The sequence below is a fragment of the Musa acuminata genome, chromosome BXJ3-7 (genome assembly GCF_036884655.1).
Source record: "Musa acuminata AAA Group cultivar baxijiao chromosome BXJ3-7, Cavendish_Baxijiao_AAA, whole genome shotgun sequence".
Classification (NCBI taxonomy): Eukaryota; Viridiplantae; Streptophyta; class Magnoliopsida; order Zingiberales; family Musaceae; genus Musa; species Musa acuminata.
In genome coordinates, this window is record NC_088355.1 from 4618581 (window position 1) to 4636036 (window position 17456).

At 35.6% G+C, this 17456-nt stretch overlaps 1 protein-coding gene across 6 annotated transcripts; it reads right to left on the minus strand.

The window, feature by feature from the left end:
• Positions 1-221: 221 nt before the first annotated feature.
• Positions 222-16059, minus strand: LOC103990483 (flowering time control protein FPA). 6 transcript variants are annotated; one of them, XM_065158807.1, is made up of 6 exons: positions 15902-16059; positions 15259-15573; positions 6441-7413; positions 6140-6350; positions 4469-5793; positions 222-602 (listed from the first exon to the last, which is right to left on the minus strand). In XM_065158807.1, exons 1-5 carry the CDS (start codon positions 15902-15904, stop codon positions 4479-4481), a joined length of 2817 nt encoding a protein of 938 aa, XP_065014879.1. In that variant the 5' UTR covers positions 15905-16059; the 3' UTR covers positions 222-602; positions 4469-4478. The 6 variants fall into 6 exon arrangements, with proteins under 6 accessions (XP_065014879.1, XP_065014878.1, XP_018684802.2 ...); XM_065158806.1 differs by having other exon boundaries at positions 6140-7398; XM_018829257.2 differs by having other exon boundaries at positions 222-569; positions 6140-7413.
• Positions 16060-17456: the final 1397 nt, after the last annotated feature.

Below are 17456 nucleotides of genomic sequence, written 5' to 3' on the forward strand. Positions count from 1 at the left end.
CTTTCCTGCGACACGCAACAATTACAGACGATAGGAAATAAACCCATAAATCGGATCAAAGCGGTCCATGCTTTCCTGCAACAAAGACGACTAGGAAATAAACCTAAATCAGGTCGGCCCATGAGCCGTCTCCGGCCGGAGCATCATTGGGCCTCGAACCGGGCCGCATCTGTACGCCACATTTGGTTAGCATGCCGTTCAGTTCCGATACACGAGAAGCAGATACAGAATGAGAAACACTAGGGTTTCATTTAGCAGACAATGTATCTACACAACATAGCTGCATCAGAATGAGAAACACTCACAGGCACATCTCTGATAACAAGTGAAAGAGAGGATTTGGGAGAACATGGATTGATACCTGATAAACCATAATGAAAGATCAAAGTGTGGCTTTAAGTTCAACAACAGCATGGACCAAAAAAGTTCCACTGACATTATCTAGTTTAACTGTCTCTGAAGTGCATGTCTCAGCAGCTGCTGCTGCCGCCGCCATCGCCCAAATATTACAAGCGGGTGGTGGTAGACAATGCCGGGCCATCATTCTTGAAGATGTCAGCATGCATGATCTGCGAAATTAACAACGAAGTTTGCAAGAGCTTCTGCAAAATATACTGCTGGTGAGATTAGGAACTCATTTAACAACCTTCTCACATAAAAATCATGAAAAGTAAATGATTTGGTGTTGACCTCCCAAGTGCATCTAAGAATGTCTAGAAAATGGTAGGGTCTGAAACAAGTTTGTTCATTGTACTGCGCGTCTAAAAGCAGGATTGCAGAAAATGCAGAGTACCAACTTCACCCTCTAAATCTCATCAAGTGGCAATTTTATACTTGTCCGGACAAGTAAAAGAAAGGGGTATGATAAAGACAACAAATTGCACTTAAAAATTCATGTGCAAGTCCTTTCTTTCCTTCCGAAGTCTTGAATTTTCTTTTCTCTATTGCACTTATCCTCCCATCTGCCTCCTATCTTTTTGTAATCCATGTTGCTGCTCATTAGCCACCACTATCATTTGGTTGCTGAAAACAAATACAAGCATTCAAAATATGTTGACATTGTAATACTCTTATTTGTTCCTAAATAGCCTGAGCTATACGTGTAACTCAAACCAGAATAGATTGTTACTTCGATGCTAATCGTGAACCTAAGCTGGCCTGATATGTTTATTAAATTAAATAATTTAGTCATCTTCAATCTTACTCAAATCAACCATCCAAGAGCTCCAAATGTGAAATCCAAATACCCGTCTGGAACAGCTCATAGAAATATGATAGTAACAGATAAGCCAAGAATATGACATGCAGACCACTTGCCATGGGATTTCGATGGAATAGGAGCCTCCTTGGGGCAATATGTTTCTGCAATTGTTCATTTCTTGCTTATAGTCATGGAACCACATTACTACTTATTTTATGGTTATATATCAGGCAAAAATATTACATAACTAGAGGTGCATGTTTTCTGTCAAGTAGAGTGATGTATCTTAGCACGCTATGCAATTATACATTTTTTTATGCATAATATATGATGCAAGGATGTGAAAGACAACTGCCATGTTTGATGAGTATTTAATTGATTTGTTGATTTCAAAAGGATCTTATTTGGTATTATAAAAAACACACAAACCCAGTGAACGAGACTCCTGTCATAGTTTTGGCTTGTCAACTAGGGAAGCAAGATCAGTATTGATGGATAATTCTCTTTTGGGTGATACTCCATGTCCATGAACAGAACCTATTTCCATTACCATGTGTGATAGCACCACTCTATTTAGAATAAAGCACCAAATGTGATGTTTCTTCATGTCCCCAAAAGTAGTTTTATCTTGAGTTGAATGCAACAATCCAGTTGTGTTGCCAAGCTTTACCAATGGGCCAGTGAGTTTCTAACTGATGCAAGACCATCTTTATTACCTATTGTCTATGGAATGCATGTCAGATGTTGGGTTCTTAATAATGTTCCATTTACATTACTGTTATTTACGCCAAGGAATTAACTGCCAATTTGATACCAGTTTTAGTAACCTATGAAATTGGTACATTACCATATACTGGACCGCATACAGATCCATATCGCAGAATGTGGTTGAACTAAATTAAAAAGCAATAAAAATATATGTACTGGTATCGAGATCCACATTTTGATACTGATACCTGGTTGGACTAGTGAATACCAGTTAGTAGATAAACAGACTGGCCTGGCCAATATAAAGAATCTTGATTTATGTCGAATAGTTGCTTATATTGGACCATCCAATATATTCTCTCAATGCATCAAATAAATATGAGTTAAAGGTGTCAGCATGTGAGAGGGATTGCTCCTTGCTCTTTCTGAAGAGCTCAGTACATGTTATTCTTCAAAACAGAAGAATTGATCAAATATGATACGAAAAATCGTTGATATTTTTTTTTTTTTTACAAAAGAGTGCTCCATCATTTTTACTTAATAATCCAGAACTCTTACTTGCATTTGACCAGAACTAAAATATATATGTATGATATATACAAAAGGGATAATGGATAACATGGCCTTTTGGCTGGAGAATGGAAGAGGGAAAAATAGAGCCTATCCCATGAAAGGCTTATTAACAGTGTATGTCCAATATAAGGATTGTCTAATGGAATATTACAAGTATATTCCACTAACAATGTTAGGTCATCAATAGGACACTTTTACTGTTTAAGAATTATTTATCCATTTGGCATTGAAAGTAATTATCTCTATCCTCTCTACCCTTGTCCTTTTCTTGGAGAAGTTTTCATTTAAAAAAAAAAACCCTTTGGTCAAGTCACAAGCTGAGGAAAGTTGTACCCAAGGGATAAAAGATTTTTTTTATAGTTTAGGATGAGAAGACAGTTGACAGATTAACTAATGTTCATGATCGAAGAGGATATGGTTTCATAAAATAACGGGTTCAAAAATTTATGTGCAGAATATAAAATGGAGGATTAATATTCCAAAAAACAATAAAAATGGATGGATCATATGCAAGGGATACCAAATAATCTGGTTGCAGTAGTTCTAAAACTATTAATGTTGTACATATATCAACTAATATTGTTTTGTTGTGCATTTTTAAAGCTGAGGTGAACCAACTGGCAGAGTTGGAGATGGAGCTTATAATAAATTCTCATAGATGCACAGTATGTTACTGTACTTAGTTGCTGCTTCTCAGATTTTTGGAAGAGATTTAGTTACTTCAATATTTTGTTCTAGTTAATGCTGAAGCATGATGTGGTAAACAAGTGAATTTGAATAGGTAATCAGTTATTTGTTTAACCGTTAGTATATGTGCTCCATGATTAATAGTTTGTGATCTTGTCATCTTCTGCTTTTCGTTAGTACATTTGTTGGGACACTTCGGAAGTGAAAGAGGCTGTCTACATTTTCTTAATGTTTCCTGTTGCATCTGATTATCAAGGAAAATATTTGTATTTTCTAGAATTCTATCTCAACCTTCATGTAAATGCATTGTAGTTTGTAGAGAACTATTTGAGTTACAACCAATGCATCTGGTAAGACTGATCAAATTCATACCAATAGATGCATTTCCATCCGTGAAACGGACATTCTTACCTCTCCATCTCTAATCTTTCCAGGTTTAAGCTTTATCAGAAAATTGAGACCATTACTGAACATCTGACATTATGTGCCACTCTCCATAAAGTTTCGTACAGTGGAGGATCAGAACTTTGTTATGATGACACCAATACTAGATGGAGGTTTATATACCAATAATCTGATACTGATCCTGAGTGAAGTTCAGTATGTTCATTCATATTTGGAAAATGTTGATAAAGATAAAAATTGGATTTCTTCATGAAACCAGGGAAAAGGAAACTTCCCTTCAATAATTTATACCATTGAAATAACTCCAAGTACTTATTATTACATCCAAGCTAATAAAAGGTGCTCTATTCATTATATGAAGCTCAAACAAAACAATTTACAGTAAAAAGAAAAGTAATTCCAAAGCATAGAAATGTTCAATAATCTGAGGGATAATAAATGAACACCAAAGCATAGAAATGTATAATGGCTGAAAAAGCTGAGAGGATATATCAAATTCAAAGATACAATGGATAAAAGAGAAATCTTTCCACACACAAAAATGAAGACCAAGTCAAAATAAAAAATACAAGCATCTAAGATTGTAAGGAATCATTAGCTTGCTAATAAGGTCAGCATGAAAGTTCTCTTTTCTTTTTTTTTTTCCTTTTCCTGATTCAATTTCTATTTGAATATTTTTTCCTCTACTAATTAAGACTCTGTAATATTGTAAGGATGAAAATTGTATTTCAATTATGAGAGAAACAGTAATAGCATGAAAACAAACACATTCAGGTGTCCATCCCAGATTCTCATAAATTATTGGTTCGGAAATGCATGCATCTTAGCTTCAGTTGAGTTATTCATTCAGCAATAACTACAATTTGGAGAAAAGATAATGCAGAAAGTGTGTACCTTCTCCAGTCTAATGTTGATCGGCAGTTTTTGATTGTTGCTGGATCTGTTGAAGTAGAGCTGCTGCCAGCTGCAAAGTTGCCTGCAAACGCTTCTGGGGATCCGCTTCTGCGTCTTCCCGAGAGTTATTTGGTGCTTGCTGATTATTTTGTTGTCCAGGGTTTACTACTGGTTGCACTGCAGGAACATTTGATGGATGCTGCTGGTATTGTGGCACTTGGTTGAGTTGGGTACCTAGCAAGTTAGGAGGTAAAGAAGAATAGGCATGTGTTGTAGAGGTCTGAGCATGTGGATCCGTGGCCTGGACAGTCATCACAGGAGACTGGGCATGCGAACTAGAAATCTGCAACAAGTTTGCCAGTTTGGTCTGACCATCTGCTGATAAAGCTGGTTCTTTGCCTGCTTGTTTTTGTTGCCCCAGAAGAACTGCTAGTTGTGCAAGTTGCTCTGGTTGTAGAGAAAGTGGCAAGTTTGAAGAAACTTGGGGTTTAGTTCCCTCTTGTGTGGGGTACTTGCTATTAAGGGTGGGAATACCTGAACTTTCAGGTGCATAATTTCTTGAAGCAGATCCTTGTGCAACTTTATGATTTCCCAGTAGGTATGATTCTGCATCACTAGATAAATGTGACACAGCACTTGGCATTGTGGGAGGAAAATCCCCATGATCAGAAGTTGGAATGTGCATTTGATTAGACCACTTTGATGATATTGCAGGACTTGGGGGCTGAGGTTGATCCTGTCTGCTCTCTATGTGATAGTCAGGTAGCTTTTCCATGGAATGCATAGATCCTGAATAAGGAAAATTGTCACCTCGTTTCTGTGGTGGTGGGAAAGTAGGGGGAGGTGGGGGTAGTAGTCCTGATGATGGGCTAAAATAGTTCTGTCCCTGAGAGAATGCCCTTAAATCAGGGGATTTAGGCTTTGCAAATGATGTGTCTTCATGACGTCTAACAACATCATTTGGCTGATGCACAAGGGGTGGCAATTTTGGTTCTCCAGCTTCCAGAGGATGGTGAAGAGAACCAAAGTTGGAGCCAGGCTGTTGAAACTTTAAAATTACACCAGAGATGCTCACCTTTCCGGGTACTTTCAGAACTTGTTCAGAAAAATCCGATGGTGGCACTAAAAACAAAGTAACTTTTTCACCCAGTTTTGCAACAGCTGCGCGCTGCTTCTCCCCCAGATAATGCATGAACTCATTGTAGAAGACTATATCTGCATCAGTTTCTGGAACAAAAAACACCACCCAAGTACCAGCTGCTTGATAATAATGTTTTGCAAGCATATCAAGGCCTGTTCTTGCAGTGCAGTTTAAGAACTCTGGTCTGCAAATAATAATTAATGAGATAAAGGTAACGTGTAAAATTAAAAACAAAATAGTGGTGGTCATTAACCTAACTAGGTTTAGCAAATAGAAGAGTTCTTTAATATAAAGCAACAATGTAATGAGGAATGGAACATAATAAACTGTATAGTAGAGAAGCACATAATCAAGCAAAGAAATAGGTTGCGAAAAACTGAGTACAAATATGAAATCTGATCAGCAAATATAAAGTGTAAAGAAATAGGTTGTTTAACAGAATTGCTTCAAACTTAACTATTATTGCTTTGCTTAAGTTATAAAACCAACTAAATCTCAAAAATACCAAAGCAATATGGCGAGCAACTTACAACATAAAATCAAGGACCTTCCCCACAGGAAAGCAACGAGCCCGACAAACTGTTGTGCCTCCCTTCGCTATTGTTCCCTCCCACTTCCATTCTAGAATCCGTGGAGGCTGATGAAGCTCAGGGCTTGGTCTTTGTAGCTTGGCTGCATTTAAAGGTAAAGGACCAGGGCCTGCACTTGAACTATCAAGCATTCTCCATGATTCATCACTATCTGCAAGTGGACCATTTATAGTCCTCAAATGTTGAGGCGCCCCTTTGTGATCAAAAGGAACAGACTCAAAACTTTTATTATAGGCAGTACCATATGGCAAATTTGGGGAGAACTTCGTCAGGCCAAAATCACGTTTTCCTTGTTCCATGTCAGAGAATGGATATTCAGGAAGTTCTTTGTCAGAAAATGTGTCTATTTTTGGCTTCTTAGTTAATGGAAAAGTGTGATCCTCTACACCCCATGAATCATCAAGTGGTGGAGTTCTTTGCAGTCTCTCAAAAGGAACATCATGCCATCGGCCATGTCTTTCTGCTGCAGGACTATTTCTGTAACGCTCATAAAGTTCTTCTGACATCCTCCTTTCTGAACCCAATTCTTGCAATCTGTTATGTTCAATATCACCAGTAAAAATGGACCCTGGACCTGCACCAGGTCGTATAGAACTGTTTCCTTCAAAACCAGTGAAACTTGCATCTCCAGGTCGTATAAAACTTGCATCTTGAGGAGACGCTATTGGAAACTCTCCTATATGGCTATCAAAGCCTCTACCCCAGTGGGAAGGTTCAGGACTTTGACCACTCAGACCAGGTTGGTAATTCGGTTTCAGATGTGGCAGAATGGGAGCACTGCTAGAGTTTCTTCCAGACTCTGTTGAGAACTCACTTCTGGCAAAACATATGTGCACGCGGGGATTGTTAAATAGCTTTCCTTGAAGAGCTTCTTTAGCCCTGCAAGCTGCAACTATACTTCGGTACCGAACAAAGGCATAACTGCGACCAGGAAATGTAGCGATATTCTCAATTTCACCGAATGGTGAAAAAGCCCTACTTAAAGCTTCTTCTTCAACATTGAGATACACTGGGAACCCTATCCACAGCACTTCACTAGGCTCTGTACTTCTACTTCCCTTATTCTTCTCATGTGATTTTTCAGGACTCTGGCGATGTGCTCTTACATCTCTTCGGAACAGTGGTTCTCCCCGTTCAATAGAATATCTTTCCTCGAGTTGTGAATATCCATCATCCTGTGATGATACTGAAGCCCTGTCCTGTAATTGAATTTTCTGAGATAAATGAATACTAAAAATATATAAGTTAAGCTTTGTAGACTCGCAGTGTTGGATATTGACAGTAATATTATGCACCTAACAAAAATTTACCAGATATACAAAGTAGTTACCCGGACTTTGAGTATATCAATATTGTTGCATATATACAAAAGTTAACACCTGACAGTTTTAAGCAAAAGTTTATATAACAGATATTTAGAACCCTAGCTTTGTATGAAGCTCAATGGTAGCAAAAAATCCATATAGTTGGCCCCAAATATTTGGGATACTGTGACTTGTTGTTGTATATTTAGAACCCTAGAAATATAGAAAAGAAAAGAAAAAAAGACTGACAATCAAACTTAAGACTTTGACAAAGTGAACTGCTTGAGATTGAATTCCTCAATTGATCAAGATGATCAAAGAAGGGTTCTCAAACAAGACCAGAGACAATATATATTCCTGATTTGCAGCAATGTGAATGGTCAAAAAATCCAGAACTTGTGAACGCATACCACACCAGATTACCAAATAAAGCATATGAAGAAGCTTTTGCAAAAGCCAACTGGCTAGCTTCAATAGTTATGGACAATTAGACTTCAAACTGTCAAAGTATACCCCAAATAAATCGCATAAATCAAATAATTCTCAGATTCAGGAAACCTCATAAAGCACAGAATCGTGGAATCAATTCTACTAAAAAATGAATGCCATAATTCACAAACAGCCAACCACAACTCTATTTTTCAGGAAGTAAAGATCTTACAAATCCTCTCTCTCCATCTCTTTTACCATCAGTAGATCAGATGCTGCACTGTGAAAGCAGAATCTCATCCTACAGATCTTACAACAAGATTTTAACTCATGTAGCTGTCAATCTACCATCATTCAAAATACTGGCTAGCTTAATTTATGCTTGTCAATACCCTAATTCTTCTACAAACAGCATGTCTAGATATTCTGTCTCATTTTCTTAAGTAAAGAAACTAATTTACGTAGTTGGAACATCATGAGTTAACTTAGCAGAGGACCAGAGGATCTTAAAGGTTTAGTCTAAAAGCAAAATGCGTTAACACACTTTTGGCAATATAACTTACAATAATATGTATCTTTATCATTCATCGTGCCAAATGATGGCACAAGCATTAAGAAGAAATGTAGACAGCCTAACCTTACTAAATTCTTGAAAGTGAAAGAAAGACAATAAGTGATAACGAACTTTTTAAACTAAACCTAGAACTCATTATCAATATCTTGAGGTGTGAACATGTTATCTTCTCTTTTGTTTTTTTTGTTTTCTTCCCTTCCCTTATTGATGACAGATGACTTAAGACAGAAAATCTTCAATATGGACCCGTTTTATAAAGAAAACCTATTAGTCAAGACCCATTGCGAAATATGATTGAGTAAATTGTTTGCGACAAGTTTTTAATCGTGAAAAGAATAATATGGTGTACCACCCTTATACTGAAGCTAAATCTACATTTGGAATTGATCACTGCAAATCAAGAAGTAACTATTTCACAAGTGAAACTTTTCATTGTTAACAAGTTATGCAATAACTATACAACAACATCAACCATGGTAGAGTTTAGAGTTATTCATGTAACCTTAAGGAACATAAATAACAAAAGAAACAATAGATGAACGTATTTGGGCAGGTCAGTTAAGCTCAAACAACAAATTTACTTTTCTGTATGATGAGATTCACATCAAATCAATTTTTGGTATTCTATTTCAATTAAATTATACATCTTCTGGACAAGGGTCCCAAAATTATTTGATAGAAGATAATCCACATATCTATTAATCAATTGTCCAATAAAGATGATCATCAGCTACCCATACTAAAATAAAAGCAAAGAAAACAATGGGAAAATTAGATAAATAATGTAAGTCAATTGTGAATGTGAATAACCTCAACTGTCAAAATTATACCAAATATCAGTTAGTTCTATGATTCGGGCCATCTAGCTTACAGCCTTTTCTCAATTGTTTTCAAACAAACAAACTTGTTAATCATCTTCATCAATTCCTTACACCTCTCCAGAAAAACAAGCACCACCACTATTCAGGATCTCTCAACACATTAACAGCCTCATATTATCTCAAGTCACTCGCTATCAAAGTTGGTTCAGTGGAGGGTCGGTCTGGGTCCAAATGAGCTTTGGCAGATCCCAAGGTGCCTGTCAAGGGCAAACAAATTTCCTTGTTAATCATATTCATCAATTCCTTACACCTCTCCAGAAAAAGAAGCACCACCACTATTCAGGATCTCTCAACACATTAACAGCCTCATATTATCTCAAGTCACTCACCATCAAAGTTGGTTGAGTGGAGGGTCGGTCTGGGTCTAAATGAGCTTTGGCAGATCCCAAGGTGCCTGTCAAGGGCTAACACATGCATATGGTTCTCATCCTAAAAGAAATCTCTGCTGAGCCACCTCATCTTTGACACACAGATCATGCATTTTTTAGTAGAATTTGCAACCTGTTATGATTAAACTTGTAACTTCAAAGTCCATACACTTCATCTATCCAACCATAAATGATAAATGTCACTGATCTACGTGTCCACCATTCTCGCATGTGAATCTAACATGAAGTTCTGAATATGGATTCCATATTAGTTATGTAACAATTTAATTGTGTTTAAGATGGCATTTCCCTTTGGCTAGAATTTAGCTGTAACACATGACTAATGTATTGAGCAATCAGGCTTTCATTACTTTAATTTCAATAACAACTTGTTTAAAGAAACATGCCACTTCTTACAGCACCTTTTGCTGATCACAGAAATCAATGTGATGCATGGTTTACTCACAGACAGAATATATGTTGGCTAATTGTTATGCAAAAATATTTGGCTTTTAAACTTCAAGATTAACAAAGGAATCTGCCACCCAACATGGTGGATTTCCAAAAAATGAGTTTCACATCTTGTTTAAACTGTAGCAGAAAGAGTAGAAGTATCAATTCTTGAACATAATAAGATGACAGGCTTTATAAGTCACAAGATGTTAACAACTACCAATCCAAAACTTCTTGCAGACTTCAAGTGGATTGTTCTTGGTGAAGTCTTGCAGTATAAGACCATAACCAAGGATTAAATGGACCATCCATAAAAACACAAGAACTGTTTATGTAAGGTGAGTTGATTGAAGTTATAGCATGAGGGAAATAAAAGGAAAACCCAAGAAGAGTTCATAAGAAAAAAATTGTAATTTGATGGCTTTTATATTTAACCAGTATTTTTTTCTGCTGAAGTCTTGTGGTTAATATACCTTTACACAGGATTAAACAGATCATCCAAAACTGATTAGGTGAGTAAGTTAGTTCAAATGATGGTCTGAAGAGAGAGAGAGAGAAAGACCTAGGAAGTGTTTACAACAAATAACAAAATGGATTTTTATGGCACCTAAGAAGCTTTCATGTTGTGTAGATGTCACATTGTGGCCCTTTTTGAAACACCTGGAAACAATTTAGTAAAAACATACATGTAGTTTCTTCAGATTTAGCTTATTAGAATTAGTAGAAAAACAATAATCCATACTTCACATTAGGGTGACAAGAATTCTGTGGACTCAAATTCCAGCAAACAAAATGATGTGAGCTTTCGATAGTTGTTATTGCTGACATTTTACGTTGTCATTCAATCAGTTCAATAATGTTCACAGTATCTTGCAACCACTTCACATTATTCTTAGTGAAGTTTAGGCTGCAGGGATATTACATTCACCTGTAGGTATTTTAAAGCTACAAGTTAATGGTACTAAACTTCTCGAATGGTATAGGAGATAAATTGCAGCATTTTATAATAACATCATGTGAAGATCATTCAGAACTTAGAATGCCATTTTGTAATCCACCATAACTGGCATGTACAGCTTATATTCTATTGCACCTTTTTTGCCTTTATAAGTCCTATACTATGTCTCATAATTGATATTATAAATAAAATACAGTCTCACGACCAAACATGCTTTTGGTGCAAACCAGAGAATCCTGTGCTTCGACCAGGTTATGCAAATGTTTATTATAAGTACTACTAGAAAAGTTATTAGTACATTAGTCATGTGCATACTTTATAAATTTTAAAAGTGACTATAACTTATTTCTGCGAAGCCTAGGATATTGCTAAATGTAAAAAGAAGTAAGGCCCCTTTCAACCTCTACAAGACATTGAAGAAAATTCTGTAGCTGGGAAACAAGTAACAAAAGGAAGAATTTCTGTACATATTATTATATGAGCTGGTAGATAAACCACATTGGACACAAGCAAGAAGCAGGTTGTAGTGTACAAATAACAAGTTTCAAGATGGTGAATTGGTATACACATCATATTGGAACAATGACAAGTACTTGTCCAGTTAGCACGACAAGAACAACATGCAGGTGATACAGTAGGGCTGGTTGAAAAGGATAGCTCCCTTCCAGACCACATGAGTAGGCTAAATCAACAGCCTCTGAGGAACCGATTATACAGAGGATCTGGTTGTTGTGTCCAATAGTAATATGTTAATTGTTAAAGCAGTAACCAATCTTCTCAGAATTAAGATCATGCACCTTCTATCACCTAACTGAAAGGATATTCCAGAAGAATTGGAACAGGAAACAAAAAATTGAACTAGTTTCAAGCAATTATCAAACTGCAGAAAATTCATAACAACAACAAGTCTATAATGTCCAAACTATCTGAGATTGACTACATAAATCTTTTTTCTGCCATTGGGCATCATACAAGGCAGTGTTGCAGTTAAAAGAGTATTCATAACTTAATATAATATTTTCATATAACCTTCTACGCTTTCCTTCATCTTTACTTGTGCTGCTACTATTAATTAACTCACCTCATTTACCTACAGCATCTATAAATCTCGTTTAAACATATTCAACCATTTAGAGTTTTATTCTTTATCAAGGCTGCACCTAATTATTCACAAATGAAAATATGTATATGTATATATACATATAAATATATATATATACATACATATATATATAAACATACATATTAACAATTTCATCCAACTGCACAATTTTTTGTAGGTGATGTTTATTAACCATTCAGTAGCAGGATCCATAAAGCATGGAGATAAAAAAATATATGTTGACAAAATGGACGAGCTTTCCTATCATTTGCTAGGACTGGTCTCATTCTTACTAAAAGATCAAACACGCAGCAAGAAAGTCACGTGGTCTTGCTGAACATCAAGTTCTTATCAAGGAAAAGGAAAAATGAAATCCTCTAATCATGACTATATGCTTCTTCAAACACATTAAATGTGGAACACATGTTATAATATTGCTTCAACCTCCATTATCTTGAATCATTCTAGAGAATCTTAAACACTACTGTTTTTTCCATTAATGGTGATATGGATATAGCCACAACATTATTGTGCTAAGGACCACTCATATTTTTAACGCATCATGGAAGAGCTGCCATAAAAACCAATTACCCAATGATGTACCTTCCCCTGTATGGATGTGAATAATTTGACTGATCAAGCTCACATGGCAATGCCACAAATTTAATATAAATGGTTAGATAATGATTCAGCAGAGAGCTCTGACTCATGAAAGAATCTTCAATATTTCATGTTATGGATTTATTTTTCCACAATGATCCAAGTAAGTTTAGAGACACTTTAGTTATTGTATGATGTTAGCATCAGAATGTGATGGAAGCAACTAAACATTATCCAACCACCATCCTACAAAACTCTAGAGTTCAAATCATCTTCCAAAAATCCTTGCACCCAAGATTGATGGAACTTGCCAGGTGATTAAACTCAGTCTTCCATAATGAAGAGAGTACAGGGTGAGGTGATAAGGAAAAGGTCAACATACATTACATAGAAAGGACAATATGAGTAAGATGGTGGTGGCTAATTCATTATACAATATTGTAGCATTCTCAAATTATGGCAAATCATTTGCTTGAAAATGGGAACATCTGTTTACTCATATGAATAACATAAGTGCAACCTGAAATGAGTTTTAAATGTGAACAATAGGGCTTCATTTTAAAACTGTTTGCATAGGTGCCAGATGGACAATAAATTCTCTTGGGGAAAAAACAAAGTTGTTAACAGTAGCAGGATAGATGTGTTTGATTCTGGAAGATGTTCCAACCGATTTAATGGGACACTGTAAATATACATAATTTTCTTATTATTTAATTGAAATGTCTTCTTATACCTCTTAGTTCTTAGTTTCATCTACTAAAAAAGCATGTAATAATCTGAGTCCTTAGATTAAAAAAAAACACTTGATAAAACATATAGGAGACTTTTTGAAATCATAATAGATAAAAATTCAGGCAGAGACTCATTATCCTTGCTTTTTCTATTAGATTGAATTAAACAGACTCAGCTAGTTTGCTGAGAATCTAAAGTTCTTTCATTATTTTTTTCAGAGGTGACAAACAATTTTCCTCGCAAATAAATAAAGTTAAAGATGGAAGATTAGATAAATATATGGAAGGGCACCAGAAATGTAAAATATATGCAATTTCAGCAATTATTCGAGACTAGAAAACATTTCTTGTAGTTAGAATTTTGAGCTACCATTCATAGATGCGTTACAATTTCTCTCTTAAACTCCACATATTTATAGAAACAAACCGCACTCCTGAACTAGTGAAATTCATTGAATATAACATAGTTTGCTACGGACAGGGAACTATGTTGACTAATTTCATTCAGAAACTACCTACCTATTTATAATCATGTTCCTAAGGGACCATGCTTCATATACAAATTGATAAGTGTGGTACGTTATTTCATAAGTAAATTTTCTATAGCAACACCAATAATTTATCGGCTTGATGTCTTAATGCTATATTAAAATAGATGACTGTTTCAGTCGACAAGAAGATTTTATCTTAATGCCTTTATAACACAAAAGCATTTGTTGAGGAAATTCTTAAAACTAAATCAAGTTAATCTATGCCAAATATCACCATTATATGATGTGGAATGCTAGTAAACATGGAGCAGCAGATTGCAACAATGTGTATCAAACATTAGTAGCAGCTTCTTTATAATTTTGTTTGTTCCATATCGTCAATTCTCTTTATTGTGCTTGCTTTTGATCACACTAGTTGATAATGACCTGCTGATTAAAGTTTCCACATCTCATTAGAATTAAAATCAAACTTTGAAGAATTAAACCAGCCTATGGTAATGAGTTTTAAGGATCATGAGATGTTAAACTTGGAAGGTTTGACACATGCAATTTAAGAGGGAAGGAGAAAGGGAAAAAAAAGACAAAGTGAGCCATGCACTGAGGTGGCTGACCTTTTTAAATGCATTTTGTATTTCTTACTTTCCTCAAATTATAATATTTTCATTTATTTTTCATCACCACATGCTTGCCACTTGAAGCGCATGCAATCTTAGCATACATGTGCATTTCAAAGTTCTGACAATAATCAATGTATCTCAGAGAACCGAAGACATCACAACGGTAGCAAATTGGACATGCAAGTTCAATGGAGACATCGAAGCGGTGAATCATGAAAAATGATGCCAAACAGAAAAGAGCTCAGGTCACGTAGTTCTATTGAATGGCAATTATACTGCAACCGATCATTAAGAATGCTGAAAGCCGATTATGATTGATTATATGAAATGTCATAACTCTTATTATTTGAACCTATACTAAAAAGTCACTAGACATTTTAAATTACGCTTGAATTATTTTATAGATTTGCATATTTAGTGGAACTTTTCTTTGTTAGATCCTATGCGATAAAGGTCGAGCATAAAGCAATACATGGCTCCAAAGTACATGTGGATCCCAAAACCTTAAAGCAATGCAAATTTGGGAACGGACAGGGATTTTCATGACTAACCCCCTTTGCAAACTCGACTCTAAGAGAATTTCCGGCGACAATGGAACCCTGAAGCCCTCTCAATGCGATAACAGCATCTTCCTCTTTCTTATAGTTCACAAACGCATAGCTCCTGCCAGGCATATAAGCTATGTTCTCAATATCCCCAAACCTCAAGAAATGCTCGTATAGAGTGTTCTGCGTCACGTGAGAGCTCAAGTTCCCGACCCACAGGTGTCTGGAGGGCGGGGCGACGCCCCACCCAGTTCGACGTTCCTTCTCCTCAAGCCTCGACGTGTGCTCGTTGTTCAGTCTGTCCCTTCCTCCTCTTCCCATCTAAAGAGCACAAAAAAAAAAAAAAAACGATCAATCACAATCAGCAACCCGCTACTAAACAGAAGAACCTAACCTATTAGGAAAGGAATCCGATTAAATGGCCGTGAAACGGCAGATCCAAATCGAAGCGAGACTCTATAGCAAAACAAAAAAAAAAAAAACCCGTCAAAATCCGAGAGGAATCCGATAGTTGAAATCCTCCATCAAACATAGACTGACCAGAACGAACGGAGTCGAGGGTATAAGAAACGACGGAAACCTTCCCAAAACTCGAGAATTCCAAAACCTAACACATGCGGCCAGATTGAGAGGAAGGCGGAGAGCGAACCATTGCTCCGGTGTTAGGGTTCCGGTAGCGGCGATCGGAGATTAGGGTTTTGGGAGATAGAAAGGATGCGGTGGCGGCCGCTATGCTTTTCCCTTCTTTTGCTGCTTAATTCGATAGGAGGCCGATCGAGGTATTTGGGATACTGAGAGAGACTCAAACAAAAATAATCTGTTTGTGTGTATGTAATAATGACAGCGACAAAAGGGAAATGAAACGGCTATTACGAGACAGTAAATCGATCCCAACCGTCCGATTGATTAAAACGTTTTGCTTCGCGGTCGCTTCCTAAAAGTGTTTCTCGTGGCCGAGCAAAACACTTATCCTAAAATGTTTCTATGTTTAACTTTTCCTTTTTTTTTCCAAAGAAAACTGATTTTATGTAAACTCATTTTTTTTGTTGTCAGTGCCTTAATATACTCAACATTCATCTTCATTATTATGATTTATGATAATATAATATCTATTATTATTTCGTAATAGATATTATGAAATAGATATCCCGTTGTTATTACTATATGATAATAGATATTTCGTCTATATCTATTTAACCTAACAAAATTAACGATCAATTTAATCTATAGTTTTAACCTTATTATTATTCATGACATATTAAACAAACTAAAGACGACGTCAAAGTCCGATCAGTCTGGCATAATCTAGGCTCATATATGTAATATTTTCAAAGTATTTTCGATGTGAAAATGTTAAGCTTCTAAAGTACCACACACGTGAAGATCGAGATCCGAAGAAATTTTTCGATCCAGTCCCTCTGACACCCAAATTAGTAAGCCCCTCTCTCATTGTATTAAATATGAGTTTTTTATATTCGATCGTAAATAAATAAATTTTTTTATAAAATATTTTGATAAATAGGATGCATCTAACTACCTCCAACAATCACTCCTTAACCTATTGGCTACATGGGAAATAAGAGGGACGACCCATAATCTAATCTATACATGTGAATAAGTACAATAAGGCTTTACGAATATTAGCAATGCACCCTAGTATAATCTATACATATGAATATGTACTAGATAGGAATCGATTAACTTATTTAGTTGATAGTTGCCCTTGACATTGCAATTTCTATCTAATGTTATCATTAGGAGGGTGAGATATCTCATTATTAGATATTTTCCAAAATAGTTATCTATTAAAGATAAATCCCAAGCATTATCAATTATGAGATCAGAGACACCAACATTATTCAAATCAAAATTCATATTAACATAAATCGAAATTAAACAAATAGGTAAATAAAAACTCTAATTATTGAGATCCATCACTAATAATAAAAATAAAGACACATCTCATAGATTTAGTAGTATACAGAAACCCTCCAATGCTAACTCATATTCATCGCCAATATTCATCCAATTAATTATTTTTAGTATTTAAATTTTTATGTTTCTATACATACGAAAAGTAAAACATTTAACCCCATTAATATAATAAAATATCTGTTTCTTAATTTTTAATCATATGAAATTATCATTTTAACTTTATATAAAAATTTTAATATTTTACTTTCATAAGTATAAAGATCATAATA